This window comes from Pristiophorus japonicus, chromosome 8 (assembly GCF_044704955.1).
Source record: "Pristiophorus japonicus isolate sPriJap1 chromosome 8, sPriJap1.hap1, whole genome shotgun sequence".
NCBI classification, from domain to species: domain Eukaryota; kingdom Metazoa; phylum Chordata; class Chondrichthyes; family Pristiophoridae; genus Pristiophorus; species Pristiophorus japonicus.
The window spans coordinates 34176582-34200792 of NC_091984.1; the positions used below are offsets into that span (position 1 = coordinate 34176582).

At 43.3% G+C, this 24211-nt stretch overlaps 1 protein-coding gene across 1 annotated transcript in view; it reads right to left on the reverse strand.

Annotated features, from left to right (window-relative positions):
* Positions 1 to 24211, reverse strand: part of LOC139269116 (phospholipid phosphatase-related protein type 5-like) — a 210581-nt gene that overhangs the window by 59926 nt on the left and 126444 nt on the right. The window contains exon 3 of the mRNA XM_070888218.1: positions 16615 to 16747. Within this exon, the coding sequence (XP_070744319.1) occupies positions 16615 to 16747 (133 nt within the window). The remainder of the gene's footprint in view (positions 1 to 16614; positions 16748 to 24211) is intronic.

Sequence of the window (24211 nt, forward strand, 5' to 3'; positions counted from 1 at the left end):
ATTTCAAAAAAAATCTTCAGATTTTCAAAAAAAGTCAAAATGTAAATTCTTAAAATAAATACAACTTATTACAGCCTTGGTAATGACCAGCAAAGGCAATAACCACTAGCTATCACGTTGAAAGGTCAATCATTTCTCAAGAACTTCACTCAGTGGCTTAAATAGAAAATACAGAAGGGCTTAGAGTATCTACTGAAATGTCAGCCTGATCCTTGAAGGCCATAAAGAAAAAGAAAGACTTGCATTTATATAGCACCTATCATGACCTCTGGTGGACATCCCAAAGTGCCAATGAAGTACTTTTTGTAGTATAATCACTGTTGTAATGTAGAAAATGTGGCAGCCAATTTGTACACAGCAAGGCCCCATCAACAACAATTGAGATATATGAACAAATAATAGTTTTTTGTCGTGATGTTGATTGAGCAATGAATATTGGCCAGGGCCCGGGGAAGAATTACCCTACTCTTCTTCAAAATAGTGTGACGGGAACTTTTACATCCACCTGAGACCTTGACGTCTCATTCAAAAGACAGCACCTTTACATGGGTCACAGTTAGAAATGTTTACAGAGTACTCCATCTAGGAAGCAAGCGATGAATTAAGAAAAATATATCCATTTTTGAAATAACTGGACTCAAGCCCACGGGATTTGTCGTCAGTCACAGGATAACACTGGGGTTAAAATTGGTTTTGGGCGGTGGTACAAAATGGGTGCTAGCAAATCGGCAGCGCATTTTATACCCGCCAATTTCTTTTTCCATCGATGCTGAAATAAGCTGTTCCATTGACTCCCCCCTCTCCCAAAATGTTTCCAGCCCTCCCTTTAAGATACTGGTGTAGGCCCATGACCAGTCTCACCCCCACCAGATTTCCAGCCCTTCCAAATGGTGAGATAGCTATAAGCAGCTTGATTACTGCTAGCAGCTCCTCTCCTGTATTTAAATGAGCCCTAATCGCAAATATCGATCGGGCCTTTCGCCAACGACATGGGGCGCCTGGAATGGACACCCTGCCCGTGACAATCACCCACTGTAGGTCTAACACTGCTAACTGCCTTTGCAGAGCTCAATAAACCAACCACAGTGGTGGTCTGTTAGAATTATATTTAATTATCGGAACCACTGATTTGCTGTTCAGTTTCGAGCCAAGCAGATGCTTTGTATTTACATTTCATGTGCTCTGAATCCAGTGCTAGCGGAAGCCAGCTGCTCGCTGTGAACAGGCTTAATTCATTGTGAAGAGTTTGTGCATGTGGGAGGACAGCCAGGCAGAAAAAAAGTGCTGCGGATAGAAAAATATCTTTAAAAAAATGGGCTGGCGTAAGGCACTTAGAGATGCACACACATAATACGGCTTTATACTTCTGGCTGATGGGAGACTAATGTGACTTACAGCACATATACCATTTATAGTCTACTGGGCTCTGTGATAGCACCCTTGCCTCTGAATCAGAAGGCTGTGAGTTTAAGCTGCACTCCACAGAGGTACATCGATAATCTCGGCTGACACAGCAATGCAGTGTTGTGCTGGCAAAGCTGCTCTTTCAGATGGGATAGTAAACCAATTATCTGTCCACCTCTCTGAAGTAGATGTTATCGATACTATGGTGTTTTTTTTCCCAGAGAAGGGCCATTGTCCTGGTCAACATTTATGTCTCAACTATCAGCTCCAGAAACAGATTATGTAGTTATTTTCTCATTGCTGTTTGTGGGAGCTTGCTGTGCACAAACTGGTTGCAGGTATTGCTTACATTGCAACAGTGGCTACAGTTAAAAATATACCTCACTGGCTGTGAAACTCTTTGTGGCATCCTGAGGTTGAGTGAAAAGCACTAAATAAATGCAATTTATTTCCTGATTGAGAGGCCAAATGTCCCTATCTCTTATTTTTCAGATGCCAGACTAAGGGAGCAATCTTAACCGAAAAAAAATCGCTGGGTTGGGGGGCATGTGGGAAGTTAAAGTGTTACAAATCTGAATCCCAACACGCCCACTTCCAGTTTTAACGGAGGTGGGACGGGGGGGGTGGTGGGTGGGTGCAGGCAGCCAATCCGCTGCCAGGAGGCAGGTCATCTATTTAAATATTCATAGGCGGTCCCTCGTATTGAGGATGACTTGCTTCCATGCCAAAAAGGGATGAGTTCACAGGTGTTTCAATGAAGGACCAGATATTCCAGGTCCCGAACTACATGTTCAGGGGTGGAAGATGCCTGTGCATGGATTGTTTTAACATGTGGTGACCGTTGCACACCAGCCACCATACGGGCTTGACAGAGCTAGGTCTTGGTCCAGTGGCAAGGGTTAACCAAAACGACTGGAGACCAGCTCTGCTGCACGGACCTAGTGCGCACACATATCGCAGTGTGGGCTGGCCCGTGCTGCCCCTGGGCCCCCGCCTCTTCTGGGCCCCAAACTCACACCCTCCCTCTCACATCTTCCATCTCTCCCACCCTCCATCTCCTCTTCCCTCTCTCACTCCCTCCCTCCTCCTCATCTCCCAACCTTTCCCTCCCCACCTCCTCACCCTCTCTCTCTATAATGAGGATGGAAGCCTCTGCTTTAACCATTTTAAATTTAACTTTAGCTAATGCAAGGCGAGGACTGCTGGATCCAGGATGTAAGTGCCTTTAAACTAACCTCTAGGATCCAGACTAGGATCCCTGCCTAACCCACCCCCTGTGATAAGAGACCACCCCCCCCCACTCCCCATGAGGCCTCTGATCCTATCCCAATGCCTCCAATACCCCCACAAGGCTTCTGATCCACTCACAAAGCCTCTGACACCTCTGACTCTCTCACAATCTCTCTCTCATCTGTCACTCTCTCTCTCAGACACTCACTCTCTCATTATCTCACTTCCTCACTCTCTTTCATTATCTCTTGTCTCCAAACTCCCCCTCTGCTCCTCCTTCCTTCCCCTCTGCTCCTCCGGCTACCGATCACTGTTGACACCCACCGCGCTCCTCCTGGTCCTTGATCTCTTCAGACGCCCCCCCCCTCCCCCACCCAATGTTCCTCCAGGCCCATGATCTCTGTCTCACCTACCCCCTCGCCCCACCTCTGTGCTGTTCCCGCCCCCCGATCTTTCTGCGATGCCCCCCCACCCAGTGATTTCCCCCAGCCATCCCCAGGCCCCCGATCTTCTGGCAATCCCTCTCTCATGCTGCTCTGGACCCCCACCTCTCCCCCCCCAGCTCCCATGCAATTCCTAACTCCCTCCTCTGTGCGGCCTAGTCCTGCAGGCCTACTCACCCGGTGCCAGCCTCTGGCTGCAGGTGGGAAACAGAAGCTGCCATTAAAGGCAGCAGGGCCTGTGAGAAATGTAATATAGAGCTCCATCTAGTGGACTACTGTGCCACATAGTGGACTACTGTGGTAATGCAACTGCTGCTGTAAATACAATAAAAGACACATGATGTATTGGTGCCATCTTATAAAGTGTGTTTGTTAGTGATGGTGTAAGAATATATCACATTTGGCGACATAGGATGGGATTTCTGGATTCCCTAGCTGAAATTTGTGTTGGTGGATGATTCTAGCCAAACAACAGAGAGACGTTGAAAGGTTATTTGTTTTGCAGCAGAGCTAAAATTCCACAATAGAATTTCAAGCACACTGTTGACATTGCCAGAGTTCAGATGGCTGCGCTTATGGGAATAATAGGGTGCTTAGGTGAGATCCATTGTGACTTGAGTGCCTAGAAATGTTTTTCATCACAAATAGTATCGTCGAAGTCCGCGATGGTGAAAACTGTAACCAGGTAGTGTTAGATAGAAAACGGGCTATTTTCCTGACTGAAGCAGGCCCAGAGGTGTATGAAACTCTCAAAATTGTATTTGTTCCCATCAAGCTGAAGGACACACCACTGAAGGAGAACAGCACTACAGTCCTGAGCCCCTGGAAATTGCTGGAAGTTATTGTTTCACAATACGAGATCAATTACATGACGAGAGTATCAGTGAGTACATTGTAACATTAAAAAAGCTATCCATTCATTTCGGAAACATTCAGGATCGAGCATTGCGTGACCGCTTTGTTTGTGGGATGAAAAATGAAGCAATCAGAAGAAAGTTGTTGACAACTCCTAACTTGACTTTTGATCTAGTTTGTCAGACAGCTATGTCGATGGATATGGCCAAACAATACTCCCGAGAATTTTGTGCCATTTGCAGTCGTCAGCCAACCGAGGTGAATCACCTGCAGGTTAAAAGTAAAAGGCAGTTGGCCCCCAAGGCCTCAGCAACTGGCCAAGGTAACAGTACATTGAAGTCATGCCATCAGTGTCTGGGACAACACATTGCTCAAAACTGTCCATATGTGGAGGCAGAGTGTTTCTTCTGCAAGAAAACAGGGCATCTTGCAAAAGCATACTGACTGAAGAGTGGACTGATGTTCACTGTTATACGTAGAAATCGCCAGAGATTACATAGCATTGAAGAGAAGCAACAGGATGAGGAGGTTCAGGAGATACATATCATCAGGAGCACAAGGGTATCTAACAATGATTCGTGATGTATTGTCATTCAAGTAGACATTGCAGGGACCAGGATACCCATGGAAATCGACACTGGTGCATCCGTGAGCCTAGTACTAGAATCGCTATATCTCGATAAGTTGAGTGATGTTCCACTGGAGAAGTCAAAGGCAGAGCTGCGAGGCGACTCAGGAGAGCAAATCCCTATGGTAGGACGTATCACAGTACTAGTGAAATACAAGGATCAGTTTCAGAGCTTGCCTCTCTTAGTAGTGTCAGGAGACAAGCCTGTCTTGATAGGCAGAAATTGGTTGGGATCACTGAAGCTGGATTGGAATGAGATTTTTCATGTTGAAATGAGATTTGCATCGAAAGATGACGTATTCATGGAGTATCCAGAGGTGTCCAATCCAAGGCTTCAAGGTGAGTGTCAGAGTACAGAAGGACGCTAGACCAGTTTACTGTAAGCCACGTCCCATACCAAATGCACTCAAGGAGAAAGTTGAGCAAGAACTCAAAAGACTATAAACTGAGAACATTATCTCTAAGATAGGTCTAAGTAATTTGACTACACCCATTTTTGTTGTACCTAAGTCAGATGGTAAGGTAAGGTTATGTGGTGATTATAAAGTAACTGTAAACCAAGTTCTAGAGGGTAATCTGCCCAAGACATTGCCAAATGTAGAAGATTTGTTCACAACGCTGACAGGAGGTCAGATCTTCTCAAAGTTAGATCTCACAAATGCCTACTTACAACTTGAACTAGATGAGGAGTCCAAGTCATGCTTGACTATTAATGCTTATCTAGGCCAATATCAATTTAATAGGCTACATTTGGAGTGTGTTCCGCCCCTGCCATATTCCAAAGGGGTGATGAACCAGATTTTGCAAGCCATTGAAGGGGTAATATGTTATTTAGATGACATACCGGGGCCGAAATTGCCCACCGCCGGACACATGGTGCACCTACCCTGTTTCAGCTGTTTTTACTGCAATGGATGTAGTTGCCTCTTGAGCAAAATTCCACTCTTTTTTCCAGCGGCCCGGAGGTCGGTTATAATGGGGGCGGAAGTGCGGTGGAGAGTGGAAGTTTGCACACTAGAGGGGCGAAAGTGGAGGGCGGGCGGAGTGCCCTCTGCTGTCACTCATCAGCGTAGCGCTGATGACATCATCACGCTGGTGCGTCACCACATCTCTCCCCTTCACTTAAAGGGGAGGGCCGCTGCCATTATTTAAGTTAGGTCCACAGAGCCACTAGTGAGGGTTTCGACCGGGCCAGCGGCCTGGCACCCAAGAGGGGGTGCCAGGCTGCCTGTCAGCGGTCCGGCTGAATGCGGGGGCATAATTCTTGGCCTAACAGGCAGTCGGCTGGCCAAAGAAATAAGATGGAGGCCATGGCAGTAGGTCCTCCCCTTTAATGGCAGCCGCACTGCCATTTTACAAACACTGCAGAAAAAGCTGTTGGTAACACCGAGTGGCGGCAGCAAGATTTTCTCGGCAGAATTTCACGTTCGGGGGAGCAGTGCGCGCTCTGATGACGCACTTAGGACGGATTGGCAGCAGCGGAGCAGCAGTGGGGGGAGCGGCTCACCGCTGGGATACCGCAAGAGCAGAATTTTCAAAATGGGGGCAGTTCAACTAAAAATCGGCGGCCATTCCACTCCACAGCGTGGCTACCGATTTCCGGCGGTAACAGGCCTTAAGGGAAGGGGCAATTTTGACCCTACTCATTTTAACACCAAACTGGAAAATCCATAATAGCGTATTGAATGAAGTGCTCAAATGGCTGGAGAAGCACAGAATACGAGTGACTGATCGCAAGTGTGAGTTATTTCAAAACTCAGTGGAGTACTTAGGGCACAGAGTAGACAAAGATGGTCCACTGAATGAGCTGGTGAAAAAACAGGTCCATTTGAAGTGATCAGAAGAATGCGACACAGCATTCAAAGAGTGTAAAAGCAAATTGATAGAGAGTACCATGTTAGTTCACTATGATGTATCTAAGGTGATCAAGCTAGCATGTGACACCTCACCATATGGAGTTGGGGCAGTGATCTCTCATGTACTACATAGTGGGGAGGAGAGGCCAATTGCTTTTGCTTCACGCACTCTTAGTGCCAGTGAGCGTAATTATGCACAGATCGAAAGAGAAGCTTTGGCATTGATTTTTGGGGTCAAGAGGTTCCACAAATACTTGTATGGTCATAAGTTTACCATCATCATAAGCCCCTGACAGCAATCCTCAATCCAAAGTCCCCAGTTCCAACTTTAGCTGCAGCCCGAATGTAGAGATGGGGTTTGATTTTGTCAGTGTATATGTATGTCATTGGGTACAGATGATCACAGTAAAGCTGATGCTACATCCAGGTTGCCATCCCCATCACAAGTTACACCCACTGGGAAAGAAGTGTGCTATTTTTCATACATTGATGAACTGCCAGTCACAGCTGAAAAGATTAGTAGAGCAACCAAACGTGACCCAGTTACATCAAAGGTGCATGATTATATAGCAAATGGCTGGCCAAACCAGGTATCAGAGAAAGATATTCATCCATATTTCGTTTGTAGCAATCAATTGTCAGTGGATACAGATTGTATCATGTGCGGTGCAAGAGTAGTTATTCCAAATAAGTTCAGATCCAAAATATATTCCTGTGAGAAGGAAAGACTTTGAGACGGGAGAACCATTTGTGGCTAACTAAGGAAGTAAAGGAAGAGAGTAGCTAAAGTAAACGTTGGTCCCTTAGAGGATGAGAATGGAGAATTAATAGTGGGAAACAGGGAAATGGCAGAGATTTTGAACAAATATTTTGTATCGGTCTTCACAGTAGAAGACTCTAAAAACATTCCAATAATAGATAATCAAGGGGCTATAGGGAGGGGGAACTTAAAACAATCACTATAATTAAAGAAAAAGCACTCGGTAAAATAATGGGATTAAAGGTGCCCACTGGACCTGATGGCTGCATCCTAGGGTCTTAAAAGAAGTGGCTGCAGAGCTAGTGGATGCATTGGTTACAATCTTCCAAAATTTCCTGGATTCTGGAGAGGTTCCAGCGGATTGGAAAACCGCAAATGTAACACCCCTGCTCAAGAAAGGAGGGAAACAGAAAGCAGGAAACTATAGACCAGTTAGCCTAACATCTGTCATTGGGAAAATGCTGGAGTCCATTATTAAGGAAGCAATAGCAGGACATTTGAAAAAACATAATACAGTCAAGCAGAGTCAGCATTTTTTTATGAAAGGGAAATCATGTTTAACAAACTTGCTGGAGTTCTTTGAGGATGTAACGAGCAGGGTGGATAAGGGGGAACCAGTGGATGTAGTGTATTTGGATTTCCAGAAGGCATTCGATAAGGTGCCACAAAAGAGTTACTGCACACGATAAATTTCATGGGGTTGGGGATAATATATTGGCATGGATAGAGGATTGGCTAACTAACAGAAAACAGAAAGTCGGGATAAATGGGTCATTTTCTGATTGGCAAACTGTAACTAGTAGGGTGCCTCAGGGATCGGTGCTGGGGCCTCAACTATTTACAATCTATATTAATGACTTGGATGAAGGGACTGACTGTAATGTAGCCAGGTTTGCTGATGATACAAAGATGGGCGGGAAAGCAAGTTGTGAGGGGGACACAAAGAATCTGCAATGGGATATAGACAGGCTAAGTGAGTGGGCAAACATTTGGCAGATGGAGTATAATGTGGGAAAATGTGAAGTTATCCACTTTGGCAGAAAAAAAAATCAAATTATTATTTAAATGGAGAGAGATTACAAAATGCTGCAGTTCATTGCTGAACGATAGCTCATTGGAATCCCCTTGGATTCATGCAAATAAAAAAAGCGATAAAAATATGAATTCCTTTTAATATTAAAATGGTTCATTTTATTTTTTTCATGGTTTTGGTATATTTTAAATTACTCTTTTGGATTCTTTTATATTTCGACGTCAGATACAAATGAAGGGTTTTTTAATAATTTCCTCCAATATATGTGGACCAAATTGTAACAATAGCGTAGCTAGTCAGAGAATAGCATTATTCTAATCCATGGGAAGTAAAGGCTATACATTTTGGTGGAAAGGAGGAGAGGACATATTAAACTAGTGCAGAAACAGAGAGACCTGGGGGTATGTCTGCACAAATTGTTGAGAAAGCAGTCAAAAAGGCTTGCAGGATTCTAGGCTTTATAAATAGAGGTATGGGGCCCAAAATTGGTCGACATACCGGCCACTACCACCCACGTACCACCCAAAAATGCGATTTTGGTGAAAAAACACCTATATACCACCGGCATACCGCTCGGCGGAATAGTCATCATTGACATACCGCTTAGCGATATGCACATCGTCCACCACGCCGGTCTGCCCGCATCCCGTCCAAAAAGTCCGATTTTCATTGCATACCGCGGACATGCCACCAGAGCTGCATACCGTCCTCAAAAGGTGGTTTTACGCGATGTTAAGTGGGCGGGAATGGGCGGAGTGCACGGCTCCGCCATTTTGCAAATCGGGAACAGTCAATTAAAGCAGCACCTCTGTATTTCTGAGGTGAATAGTGATTTTACTGTGCAATTTAGAGTTGAAAAGGTATTTTTTATTATTATTGAGTAATTTATTAAGATAGAAGGCATTTTAGTTATTTTTTTTCATCAAAAAATATTGTGGAGATTTAAAAAGAATGGGGCCTGTACTCTCTCAGCCTGTATTGCTGACAACCTGTCGAATGGAGGAACCAGATATGAGAAGGTTTATTGAGCAGAGTTATAGAACTGTGTTTTGGGACCCTGATGACAGTTAGCCCAAAAGTTTGACACTGTACAAGAGTGCTTAAATTCAATTCAAACGTTTATGTAAAAATCTCAAAATATATACAACAATTTTAAAACTTTGCAAAACTTATAACTATAAGACAACTGTAACAACTTTAACAAAACTTTAAAAACCTTAATAACAACCTTAACAAAACTTTTACAACTTTAATAAACTTCAATTATTCAATGAACAGGTATAACAAAAAGACCCTTTACTGTCCTCGGCCACAAACTCGGCCCCATCCTCGACCACGTGCTACATCATCCTTGGGACAATTCCCCCCTTTTTTACTCCCGCCCTTCCCTTTCCCAGTGCTCCTGAGCCTGGACCTCCCTGTGCTGGTACTAAACCGGCAAGCAGCACAGCATCCCGAGTGCTGTTGCTGTCATTGGGGATCAGACATTGCAGGCGCAATAAATGGGGCCTCAGGAGAAGCTCGTGATGTGGAAGACATGGCTTCAGGGCTGGTAGATGATATCAGCTCCCCACCCTCAGGTGCTGTCGACCTGACTACTATGGCATGGGGGGATTCCGCGCCATGTCCTGATCCCGTTGATTGCAGCATGGCTTCAATGGCGTCAGCGGTGTGCTCCATTGCGGTGATCATACGCAACATATCCTCTGACTGCCGCTCTGATAGAGCCGCGATGTTCGCGGCTATCGTAGTCAGCCTTGAGCAGCTCTCGACCTTTGTCGACGCTGGCCTGTGTCAGATGCACCATGTCCTAGTACACGCCTACAGCAACCGACCTTTTCTGCACCAACCTCCGTCGTTGCGGCAAAGGCGCTGCAACACTGGGGGTGCCTTGCTGCGACGGCCTGGTCCCGCAGAATCAGACGAGCCATGGGGGAATCCGCTAAATACAGACTCCATGGTGGAGGATGTTCCAGCTGGCCCACATGGAGCTGGTGTATCCTCCTCCGTCTACACCCCGAACCTCCACCTCCACTGGGTGCAGGATCAGCAACTCTTCCTCTTCCTCTTCCTCATCTCTGCCAATGGTGAAGTCGGGAGAGGGCTGGGTGAAGCCAGAGGTGGAGGCAGTGGTTTTGTCGTCTGGTCTCTCTGTGTCGGTGTAGTCTGAGTCATCTGAGTCTGGAAGTACAAAACAACATTTAAAAATGCTTGACAGGGGAGGGGTCAGGGTTACATTAGTACATAGTACAGTGACTTATCGCCCTCTTACTTAAATGTCCACCACTGCTGCAGTACTGCATTACATATCGCATTCAGACAATACATAAATGCACTGCGTTACATGCCCCCAACATTTCAGTACATCACATGAGGCCAGCAATACAGTGCAATTAACTTACATTACATCAGGTCAACATTACAGTTACAGTTACATTACATGACATGACAGGACTGCAACACAGACTGCATTGTATTCAACTTACCATCTTTGTGTGAGTGGGTCAGCTCCAATGCCGGTGGTGGCACGGTTGCTATCCCCAACCAGGGACAGGGCACAGATCTCAATGTCAGTCAGAGGCTCTTGGGTTGTGGGTCCTCCCCCCCGAATGCTGCTGATCGGCCGCTGTTGGAGATGTCTTCTGCAGAAAGTAAAGTAAATCAAAGTAAAAATCTTCAATGTATTTAACATCACAGACACACAGGGTCACACACACACACACACTAAAAACACTGCATTGATCCTCTTGTCATTGCCTGAAAGCACAAATACATCGCCATAACCTTAAGATAAATAACATCATCCGTGTGACACGGAACCTACATTTACATGGTACATGGTACATGGGGGGTGCATAAATAAAATCATGACTTACTCTTGTTATCCTCACCAGTTCGTTCCACCTCTTACGGCATCTTTCCCCGGTGCGTACCATGGTACTTGTGGAGGACACAGCCTCCCCGATTTCGTCCCATATCCTGTCGTACCCCTTTGGGGGGGGCGGGGGGTGCTTTCCACAACCACCCTTCGTTAGCTCGGAGTACCTCTCTGTGATATTCTCGAGAAGGGCAGGTAACTCCGTCTCGTTGAAAGCAGGCGCCCTCAACCTTCAGTTCTTTTCGATGTTCCTGCGCTTCGATTTTATTTTTTAACATTTCCATAATATTTCTGTTGCTATGATATTTGCTTTGTAAAATATGTCTTCTTATTCTTCAAACTGTAGAATTATTAATTGTTAGGAATATTTTTTAACTCTGTAATGTGTTTTTAAAGTAACTGCCTGTCGACTAGCTTGCTGCTCCTTCTCACGCTCACTCCCTCCTCTTCAACTCACTGCGCATGCACGGGTGACTCCTGACCCCCAAAATCACTTATGTAAAAAAAACTGGGGAAAAAAATTGCGCATGCGCAGTTCCGTGCCGCATTGTCCATCGAAGAGAAAATCGATCTGGATCGACTACTAGGTTACATACTGCCCGCTGCAGACCGCTGACATAATGGCGAAAACAGTTTGACCAATTTTGTCCTCTTCGGTCTTGGTGGTATGCATGCAGTTTGAAACAATGCACCGCTGGCATACCGCCTAGAAATGGGTGGACCGTATGCATCGACCAAGTTCAGGCCCAAAGAGTACAAAAGTGTGGAAATTATGATGAACCTGTATTAAACACTGGTTCGGCCCCAACTGGAGTAGTGTGTTCAATTCTGGACACCACACTTTAGGAAGGATGTGAAGGCCTTAGAGAAGGTGCAGAAAAAATTGACTAGAATGATTCCAGGAATGAGGGACTTCAGTTTTGTTGATAGACTGGAGAAACTTGGGTTATTCTCCTTGGAGCAGGGAAAATTGAGAGATTTGATCGAGGTGTTCAAAATCATAAGCGGTCTGGACAGAGTAAATAGAGAGAAACTGTTCCCATTGACAGAAGGGTCGAGAACCAGAAGACACAGATTTAAGGTGATTGGCAAAAGAACCAAAGGCGATGTAAGATGAAACGTTTTTATGCAGCAAGTGGTTGGGTTCTGAAATGCACTGCCTGAAAGGGTGGTGGAGACAGACTCAATCTTATCTTTCAAAAGGGAATTGGATAAGTATCTGAAGGAAAAAAATTTGCAGGGCTACGGGAAAAGGGCGCGTGGGACTAGCTGGGAGTTAGCATGGGCTCGATGGGCCGAATGGCCTTCTTCCGTACTGTGACCATTCTATGATTTTATAATTCTATAAATCATAAGTCATTGCAGAAATTGTCACTACTTTCTGATACAGCACTCTTCCCAATGAACGACTTGTTCATTTATTAATGAAACTGTCCTGATGCACCATCTGGTTTGGTACTGAGCTGCAGAGAGCAGGAAGGTACCAGATCTGCTCTGTACTGAGTTAGCTGATCAGAGTTGGGCTGCTGGGAGAAATGTTACAATCGGTCTTAGTGTCCCTGGGCTAGGGAAAGGGAGAGCCAGCTAGGCTTCCTACTTTTGATGACTATCCAGTGACCCCCCTTCAGGAAAGTGTATGTCCTAAATACCAGGTGAAGACAACATCCGGCGTGACTGTGATGCTCCCTTTGCTCGAATGGACCTCTGACACCCATTGTCTAGGCTAGCACATGAATAATGGTGACTTGGATAAGGTAATGGAGGATTGTATCCGAGAATGAGAACATTGGAGGTGGGGAGGAAGTACTCTGTACACAGTTACAAATTGTACACCAGGTTGCATCAACAACAAAGGTTTTCCCAGTGTGATAGCAGAGCATTCCACCAGAAAATGTATCTCTTTCCTGATAGAATGACGTGGCACTGCTGTGAATGACATACAAGGCTCCAATCTCAAGCTTTTCACCTCTGCTTTAAACGAAAGTACAGTGCAGAGCAGAATGGCAGTGGGATAATCAGGAATGTAGAGAAAAAATAAGCGAGGGGGCCACAAATACTGCCAATTAAATTCCACTTCCATTTCCACTTTGTTATATCCACTTCAAGTAAAATCACTTTGAAGAAGCATATACATTTTGAAAGCCAATGAGGACATTCTGCACTCAAAAGGTTGATCCTCTCAGATCCAGGCTATTATTATAAATGTCACACCATCAAGCCACAGCATATTGTGATGTAATGTTTACAAATAGTTCATGAGAGTCTTTTGGATTATTCATCCAATAATATGAAAATCAATTTCTGAGCCAATGCTTCTTAAGTTTTTGACAGTCCTGGATGAACAAATTATTTAACACCTCCAAATGTATTTTCCATCTAAAAAAGTGACACAAATAGGCAGAGATACATGTCCGTAACCATATAGGCTAACAGCTGATGGTTATTAAACAGAGTCAGTTTTTCAACATGTATCAGCTTGTTAGAAGTCACAAGAAAAATCAGCTTTTATTAGTGGGAATGGAATTATCAATATTGACAAATTAAAGTAATTGGAAGCCAGGACTGGAAGCTCTCAGAATCAATCCAATCATTTAGGAGGCAGACTGGAGGCTGTCAGAATTAATTAAATATCTGGACGGGAACGTGTGCAAAAAGGTTTTGAAGATAAACCTGACAGATTCTGAGCTTTGTACTTACAAATACATATAGTTAGTGTTTGTTCTCAAACAATAAGTAAGTTGTTAAAATGTAGCTTTTCAAAAACTTCTTACTTTCCTGAAATGGTGGGCTCGATTTTAACTCTCGGGGTCGGGATTGCGGCACAGTGAATGTCCGGCCCATCGGGAGCGGTAGTAGGGAGGCTGGGCCGATTCAAACAACTTGGCTTCATTAACATGCCGTTTTCCAACTTCCTGATCAAAGCGCCTGCCTGGCTGTTAAAATCGGTGCCGACAGGCCGCCACCTGGGACAAAACAGAATGATCCCCAGCACAAGGTAAGTGCTTGTGAATGCTGACCAGGGGAAGGTGGTTCAAAGCCCGGGGGCAGGGGAGGCCCCAGGCTTCTCTGTGGGGCTTGAAGGACCACTCCTTCTGGCTCTGGCTGCTGTTCCTGGCAGGTTTCGGACTGGTGGAGAAGCCATCACTACTGCCCCGATCCCAGTTAGATCGGGCTCTGATGGCATTACCAGAACACGATCTGCATACTGAAAGTGAACCCTGCCAGCTTGGGGCAGGTGTCCTTGCAATGTAAAATATAGTCAGCCATATTAGGGCGGGAATAGAGTGGGTCAATGCAAACGCCTAACCTCCCTTCACCCCCCCGCCCTCCCTCAATCACCACCCACCACCCATTAAAATCAACCCTGAGCTTTCTGGGAGATGCTAATCTGTTGTCTTATATGAAGACTTATTTTCTTCTTGGCAGATCTTTGGGGATAACAAGGCTGCTCCCTGTATGAACGCATTAACTGGCTATATTTGAGTATCCCTAGATTAGGATATAAAATAGAGTTGGTGATGGAGTGGGGATGAGTTTTGCTGAGTTTACAAAGTTCCACTAAAGTTCTCATCATTCAGATTTGAATACAGAGTATTACTGTGATGTATGCTGCAGATTCATTCAGTTAAGTTCTCTCACATTGGAAGTTATTTTCATTATGCTACTGGTGGAGGACCCTCAATTACCATGTAGTAACCAGGGAGACAGACTGTAAAAATCCATAGTAGAGCGGTCAACATGCACTGGAGAATTGTGAAGAGTGACATTATCAATCACTAAAGAGTATAACAGAGGCAAATCCTAGACTGGTCCACATGAGCACAAAATGCATCTCTTTTTTGCCACATTTTTCTGCACTTTGTTTTTTTAAATGTTGCACTGTGCAATGATTGTTATAGCACTGCAAGGAAAAAAACTTTTGACAGGGTGAAAAGAGCAAAGTAGACTAGAAATTCATTTGGCAATAACAACGTGCAAATAATTAATGCTTTCAAATAACATTTCTCTATCCGGTATCTTAACGGAGCTGTAAGCCTGTTTACTTCATAAGCATAAAGTGGATTGATGTAACAATCTCCAGTTATTAAACATTCATCTGCTATTATTGTCAGAAACAGTCTCTACCCATATGTTACAAGGTTTCAAAACAGAAAATATGTGAAATGTCCAACAAATTTAAAGGTTGAAAAGACAGATTAACGTTTCGATGTGGCCTTTCATTGCAACTTAGTTTTAAGGTTTTGTTTCAATAATATTGACTTAACCTTATCTTATCTGATACCTAGAAATATTACTTAAAATAACATTGTTTACTTAAGATAGTTTAATCAGCGCATTACCAATCCAAGTAAACTCTGGGTTGTCATGGGGTCTGGGATAAGGACAAATGCGATAGCGAGCCAGTTTTGTCTTTATAATGGGAGTAAATAATTGCAACCACATTCTCCACACAGCTGATTCACAATACAGAAACATGCAGGCCGTGCTTAACATCATTTAAAAGCACAATAGGCCTTGACATTATACCGTGGGATACTAGCATTTCAATGCTCAATGCTTTTGGCTGAAATGTTCTGCTATTTTATCAAAGGTGTTAAAATATGGGGGTTAGCTTCTCTGTTGGAGTGGAGGACAGGGGAATTTCAGACAAATTGCTCAAAATAATTTGGCACTAATGTACTCTACAGCCTGAATGCTGTAGTTAATATTTATTGTTTTACACAATTACAATGAACTGCAGAGAGTAGGGATTGGCAGGGATTAAAGAATCCTGATTCTGACCATCTTAAGTATTCAACATGAATCAATGACAGCAATGTATTCCAAAGTAGAATGGCTTTCCTTGCATAATTGGCTTATGTTCAATCTGTGTGAGTGCCTTTCACATATTTATATACTCAATCTTGTGTTATCAGCTGGAAACAGTCATTGCCGTCACTCAGACTTGCTAATGCAATTTAATGAGAAATCGTAAAAGCTATTTCCTCAATATTAATGTTTCTTCAGCCAGTCACTATTCCTCTTTCAGTCCAAACATAAAGCAGAAGCACAGGCACGTCAACAAAAGATTGACAAAATGCAATGTAATAAATAAATAAAAGAGTTCTCATTCGTAGTCTGTACTCTATCCAAAAGCCACAGTCTGTCCTTGGTATCAAGCTGTTATAACAAGGCAGAAACCTGTTCAAATTGCAGCCATCTTCAAGAGAGATACGTTAACCCTTTTATGATCACAGCAGAATCCATGACAACATTTAATGTTATATTATTTTTTGTTGATTCAGGCAATACAATTAATGACGATATGTTTCATGATTTAATACATTCTATAAAATATGTAATTTTATTAATTTGTGAAAATTGTATTTTTTGCATATTTTAAAGACTGTCTTTAATACAACTGGAAATGAAATACAATAATCAAAAGGGAACAATCTGATGATGTGTATTGTATTTTTAATTTAGAAAATGACAGCCTTGTAAAAAGCCATGCTTCTTCAAATAGAACTTTAAACGTTAGTCTTACCAAGGAACCTAACTGTTCTGCGCACCAGTGGATTGATGTAACAACAATCTCCAGTTAGTATGGTCTTCTCACGATTTCCAAACTCCTTAGTAGCTGATTGAAGGAAAAATACAGCCACTTCTCCCACGATCATCTTGTAAACAATAAAGAGATTATTGCATTTTAAAATGAGCAAAATGGAACATGGAAATTCTAATACTGTCACCAAATACAGATTTGGTTTGGTTAATGTCTAACTAGTTGACCAAAGTTCTCTTCAGGTTTTCTGGGACTTATTTTGGCAAGGCTGGTACAGTCATTGCCAATTGAACTCAATCACAAAGCAAATATATGTATCAGAAAATCTTTGCTGCTGGATAAAAGACTTGCATTTCTATGGCGCCTTTCACAGCTGCAGGCATGTCCTAAAGCACTTTACAGCCAATGAAGTTATTTTTGAAACATCAATTTGTGTACAGCAAGCTCCCACAAGCAGCAATGTGATAATAACCAGATAATCTGCTTTTTTTAGTAATGTTGACTGAGGGACAAATATAGGCCAGGACACTGGAGATAACTTCCCTGCTATTCTTCAAAATAGTGTCATGGGATCTTTCATGTCCAGCTGAGATGGCAGACGAGGTCTCGGCTTAATGTCTCATCTGAAAGACGGCACCTCTCTCAGCACTGCATTGGAGTGTCAGCCTAGATTTTTGTGCTCAAGTCTCTAGAGTGGGACCTGGACCCACAACCTTCTGGCTCACAGTCGAGGGTACTACTCACTGAGCTACAGCTGACACAAATATCCAATTATATCTGATAAATATATTTCATATATACATATATATATTAAACCAGATATTATTGTGTATCACTATTAATCACCAGCAAGAATTTTCTGATAAACCTATTTGTGCTATTTTAAAAATACAAAAGAACCTTGGGTTTTGAAATCTTATACCAGGAGCCTGTTGTTCATAACCTCGATCTCCCACACTGCTGTCAGCTAGTTGAACAAATGCTACAGCCTGACAAGTAAATCATTCCATTTACAACTGTCTGAAATACTTTAATGCTGGCTTTTTTTAAAACCATCTTAAAAATATGAACCAGCTCTGGCAAATGTTCTAAAAATGTACCACTTACAGTGAAGCAACAAAATGTTCAATCTAATGGTACACAATACCCATAGTTATGGTGTCTCCAATTGACGACTAGCAATTGCCAGGCAACAAAATGCAAATATGATTGCCAGTGTGAGAGGTTAAACTGCATTGCAGCACATTTTAAGTGATTCTATATAAAAGAACAATCTATTATTTCCCCTGCCCAATTATCCAAACACATTTTCTGGCCAACGTTTAGTGCAGAGAGGATGTTTCCCCTCGTGGGGGAATCTAGAACTGGGGGCATAGTTTCAGAATAAGGGGTCGCACATTTAAAATAGAAATGAGGAGGGATTTCTTCTCTCAGAAGGTGGTGAATCTTTGAAATTCTCTACTACAGAGAGTTGTGGAGGCTGGGTCATTGAATATATTTAAGGTGGAGATAGACACATTTTTGAAGGACAAGAGAGTCAAGGGTTATAGGGAACGGGCGGGGAAGTGGAGTTGAGGTCAGAATCAGATTAGCCATGATCTTATTGAATGGTGGAGCAGGCTCGAGGGGCCAAATGGCCTACTCCTGCTCCTATTTCTTATGTTCTTATGTAGCAAAATTAGTACATTAGCAACCTACTTCTGCATATAACTGATCTAATGGTTTAGAACAAATTGTTGATGCATACATCTACCCCCACCGCCCCGTTGGGGTTGCATCCTTCCCGGAATGCCTGGGAGTGTCCTGGGATGAGCAATTGGTCTCCCGGGCGCTGCTGCTGGCGAGCTGGGAGAAAGGTTTCTTGTATACGCAGTTCATGCCCGCACACCATCCTGTCTGTCTTCACTTGCACCATTCCCTGGCCCCTGCTGATCGACTGATTGCTGAAAGGCTCTCACCTCCTCGCCGATATGGGTTTTATAATTAGAATGCCTTTTTCTATACTTGATTCTTGAGACATCCAGATAACAACCTGTCACAGAAAATCGAGCCACATACTTTTTTTGCACTCCCACCTCATGCATCCCAAGACTCTCCATCCTTGGAGTCCTATGCATTATTCTCTATCTCTCCTCCCTCCCCCAGTCAAATACTTGCTGTCTATTTGCTCTGCGTTTCATTGTCTGTTTTGTTCTCTCACTTTTGTGCTCTCTGTGTCAGTGTATGTCTCTCGGTTTGTGCCTATCTCTTCGCTTTTCTTTTATGATCGTGGTGGAGAAGCTGCTGCACAGAGAAGAAGGATGGAGTTAGAATCAGAATTATGATGAGAGAAAGGATTGCAAAGACCAGAGCCAGGAGTTCCTGGAAGTTAGGGAAAAATATCTTTGTACACTGCATGTAGCCATTCCAGATCGGAAATACCAACTGCCCTCTGTCGTTTTGCAATTTCACTCCGGTTATCTTTAAACTTTGGGAGGAATATTTATTTTTTAAACACGTGTTAGAGTAATTAATGGATATAAAGTGGGTTCATCTTTTTTGTATTTGTAGTAATTTAAAGTTGCTAATGCTACTGGATTGGTCGGGAGTCTCCTGGGATGAGCAATTGATCTCCCGGGCACTGCTGCTGGTGTCCCGGGAGGAAAGTACTTTTTGTATGCCCGGTTTGCATCCCTCAGTGGCCCGGACTCTCAATTTCTGTCCCGCACCATCCTGGCTGACTCCCAGCCCAGGGCGCTCTTCATTTCCGGTTTCAGCCAGTTAGCCATTCATTCCATGCTGGATTTTTCCCGAAGCTGGTTGCCCCACTACCAGAAATATTAACTTATGGACCCATTTAAGAATAAGCTGCGAGCAAAGACACTCAATTGCAGGGGACAAAACCTTTAAAAGGTGAGCACAATAGATGTACAAACTGCAGCAATCAAGGGGCACGTGATCAAATGTCACCTGATCAAATTCTTGTCACTGATTATTTTTTGTACTACTTTTCTTAGCTTAGTTTTTTGCGTGTTTCTGTTAGCACACGGATTGTACAATCCTGGACAACTCTCTCATGAAGCTCCTTTCGGCCTATCAAAAATAAATTCAGAACTTTTTGCCTCTGCGTTTGGAGATAATGGCAGGGATTGCTGTTGTAAAACAAAGTAATGATGCCAAGGACTACGCTGAGAAATGTTGCTGAACTAGTTTTGGGAAGGACTTCTGCTCTGGTAGCACCCCTAGCAACCGCAGCATAAAGAAACAGAAAACCTGTTTGTTTTTTACATGAAAAAGCAATACAGGTAGGGCTTCCCTAATAACTCAGTGATTCCTATTTGGTGACCCTTGCTGTAAATTGCACTTGTGATGATGGATGAGGAAAGACTTGGCAGCTGTTAGCCCAAGTACTCATTTTGGCTTCATAGGCATGTCTTTGGGTCAGTAGGTTGTGGGCTCAAGTCCCACACAGGATTTGAGCAATAACCTGGCTGACATTCTGATGTAGTATTGATGGAGTGCTGGATTTTAATCGGGATGCTAAGTTGAGATCCTATCTGCCTGCCTGGTTTGATTCTAAAGATCCCACAGCGCTATTCAAAAAAGACAGGCCGGTGTCCTAGTGTACTGGCCAACATTCCTCCCTCATACAATACCACCAGACACAAACCATCCATCGCCTCCACCACCGGCCGATGTTTCTCCCTAAGGTGTCCAACCTCGCACCAATTGCGAGGTTCCTTGCAGGCTGCTCCCCAGCCACTGCCGCTGGAAGAGATACGACGACAGCAATAGTCACTGCGCTTCAAACGTAAAGCATTGTGTACTTTGAGACATTTCAACACGATGAGTTACTATAGCCTAGAAATGAACATCTGTTATATTATTAGACAAACATTCCTTTTAACACTAACATTTTTTTTCATTCTTAGGATGTGGACGTTGCTGGCAAGGCCACATTTATTGCCCATCTCCAGTGGCCCTTGAGAATATGTTAGTGTGCCTTCTTCTTGAACTGCTGAAGTTCAAATGGTGAAGGTGATCCCATCTTTAGGTGTTAGGTGGGGAGTTCGAGGATTTTGATCCATTTTGGGGATGAAAGAATGGCGATATATGTCCAAGTCGGGATGGCGTGTGGCTTGGAGGGAAACTTGGAGATGGTGATGGTGGTGTTCCCATGCACCTGCTGCTCTTGTTCGTCGAGGTGGTGGCTGTCGTGGATTTGGGAAGTGCTGCCAAAGAAGCTGTGGTGAATTGCTGCAGTGCATCTTATAGATAGTACACATTGCAGCCATTGTAGACCAGTGGCAATGTTCCCTCTAATTATTTATTCCCTGCGCGGGCCCTTTAAGTTTGCTGCGACATAACTCTTCCAGCAGCAGCAGCTGGTGAGTGGCCTGCACGGGACCTCATGATTGGTGTATGACCGTGCACCTTCGAGGGAACATAGGCCGGTGGTGGAGTGGATGGAAGTTTAGACTAGTGGATGATGTGTTGATCAAGCGGATTGCTTTGTCCTAGATGGTATTAAGCATCTTGAGTGTTGTTGCAGCTGTACCCATCCAGGCAAGTGGGCAGTATTCCAGTACACTTCTGAATTGTGCCTTGTAGCTTTGGAGAGGTTTGGGTAGTCAGATGAGCTACTCTTGACAGAATTCGCAGCCTCTGACCTCCTCTAGTAGCTATGGCATTCATATGGCTTGTCTAGTTTAACCCAAGGAACAACAGCATACTGTAATGGTGGCACTAGACAGGCTTGAAGTGCTCAAAACAAACAATTCCAAGGGACAGATGGTATTCATCCCAGAATGCTAAGAGAGGCAATGGATGAGATTTGTGAAGTGTTGACGGCCTTCATTAGAGTAATTGAATGCTGAATTAATATGGTATCCTTATTCAAAAGAGGTGACAACACAAATCCCGAACCATTAGTCTGGCATGAGTAACAAGTAAAATAATGCAATCAATTATCAAAAGCAGTCTTGAGTATTATCTGTATGATGATAACCTCGTAAATAGCAGCCTACATTGCTTGAGAAGGGGAAGATTCTGCCTCACCAACCTCATTAACTATTTTGAGGTTTTGACACCCTAAGTGGACCATGATAAACCGATGATGTAATGTATCAGAACTTTCAGAAAGTATTTCCCATAGGACTACCCATTCATTTTACTTGACAGAAAATTCAAACCATCTTCAGAGTTCAAAACCAGACACAGTTTAGTTCACTACCTAAGCCTTTCAATTGATTTTCTCAATAAATGCCTCGCCAACAGTTGCCCTGTTAAATTTACTGACATTAGCCTCAACTGCCTCCCTCAGCAGTCCAATCCGCAGTTCTTCCCCAAAGGTTTAAAGCAGTAAGAATTCAAGATAAATGAATAAGAAACTGTCTGAAGGAAAGGACGTAGCAGGTACTCGTTGTGGTGTGGGTGGAGGGAAGGAGGGGAGGTGGTCATGTTAGGGTGGGGGAAAATCAGTGGAGTACCGCAGCAGGGAATTACTGAATGGAGTGCTACAGGAATCAATGCTGGGACGTTAAATAAGTGGGGTAGAGGAACAAAGGGATCTCGGAGTACAAATACACAAATCACTAAATGTTGCAACGCAGGTTAGCAAGGCCATAAAAAAGCAAACCAAGCAATAGGGTTTATTTCTAGAGGTATAGAGTTGAAAAGTAGTGAGGTTATGCTAAACCTGTATCGAATCTTGGTTAGACTACAGAGTACTGAGTACAGTTCTGGTCACCGTATTATAAAAAGGATATAGGGGCACTAGAGAGGGTGCAGAGAAGATTTACAAGCACGATACCAGAAATATGAGGGTATACATATCAAGAAAGGATGAACAGGCTGGGGCTCTTTTCTCTTGAAAAAAGAAGGCTGAGGAGTGACCCAGTGGAAGTTTTTTAAATTATGAAAGATTTTGATAGAGTGGATACAGAGGGGAAGTGCACTACAGGCCATCAATATAAGATAGTCATCAAGAAATCCATTAAGGAATTCGGAAGAAACTTCTTTTCCCAAAGATTGGTAAGAACGTGGAACTCGTTACCACGGGAGGCTAGACAAGGAAGACTAGACAAGGATGTGATATATTCACAGAGCACAGCACACACAGCTCCTAACATGACAGGCAGCTCTCTCGGAAGCCTCCGGAATCTGCCTGCTTCTGTTTATTATTAACCCTGCACTTGCAGTACACAATACGTCCACATCCACAGTGTGGAGCTACAAACATTACAAGCTTACAGACATTACACTGCTCCCTCCTTAATGAAGAAGTTATTATAACAAACATCATACATAACTTTCATATTTATACAAAACACAGGATATAAACTTATTTTTTCCCATATTTACAAATTTAACTTTACCACTTGTTTTCTGTTTCGAAGAGGATACCTTCACTCTCGAACAGAACCTTCCAAACATGGTGTCGAATCTAAACTCATTCGAGGCTCATCCTGAGGAATGTTTTCCTCCACGGAATTTCCTTGATTTTCATTTGAACTCACTCTAACTTCAGGCTCTTTGTTTTCCTGACTCGGGCTCAGACTTTCATTCTGATTCTCTCCTGGATTTGTTTCCAGTACATTGGATTTAGGATTTGCTACTGGTGTATCAAAACTATCTGATGAGTCAGAAATAATTGAATCATTCCCACCTCCAACTCCTTCCATGTCTGCAGGTAAAATATGATCAATATGAACAAACCTAACCTGTCCATTATCAAACATCTTTACCAAATATGTGCGAGGACCACATATCTTTACCACTCTTCCTGGTAACCACTTTACCCATTTATGGTGATGGTTCTTCACTCTCACCTTCTGGTTTAATTTCACACTTCTCTCTTTTACTCTACCTCTATCATGATTCTCTTTCTGTCTTAATTGTGTCACTTCTACGGGCTGTTCCAAATTTGGTTTTAACAATGAGAATCTTGTTCATGGTTGTCGTTTGATAAACAACTCTGCTGGTGTTCTACCAGTAGTTGTATGAGGAGTATTTCGATATGTAATCAAAACATTAACCAATTTGTGATCCAATGACAACTGTCATTTCCTTGAATTAGGATCTAACATTTGTTTTATGAGGGCACGTTTTACAATTTGTACACTGCGCCCTGCTGCACCATTCGAAGCAGGATGGTATGGTGGAACCTTGGTATGTTTCACACCATTTTTGTTCGTGAATTGTGCAAATTCTTCTGAATGTAATTGCGGTCCATTATCCGAAACAATTTCTTCAGGGAGGCCAAATGAAGAAAATAATTTTCGTAAAATGTCCAATGGTTTACTTGTTGCTATTTTCCACATTGGAAACACCTCAACCCATTTCGAATGGCTATCAATCAAAATGAACAATTGTTGTCCTTCTAACTCAGCAAAATCAATACGTAGCCTTTGTGACACCCTGGGAGGCCATTTCCATGGCTGTAAAGGTACTGATGGTGGTTGCTTGCTTACCGATTGACATGTCGTACACTGACTCACGATGTACTCTATATCTTTATCAAGACCTGGCCACCATAAATAACTGCATGCAAAACTCTTGGTCAAGCACATTCCCAGGTGCTGGTTATGGAGGTCTCCTA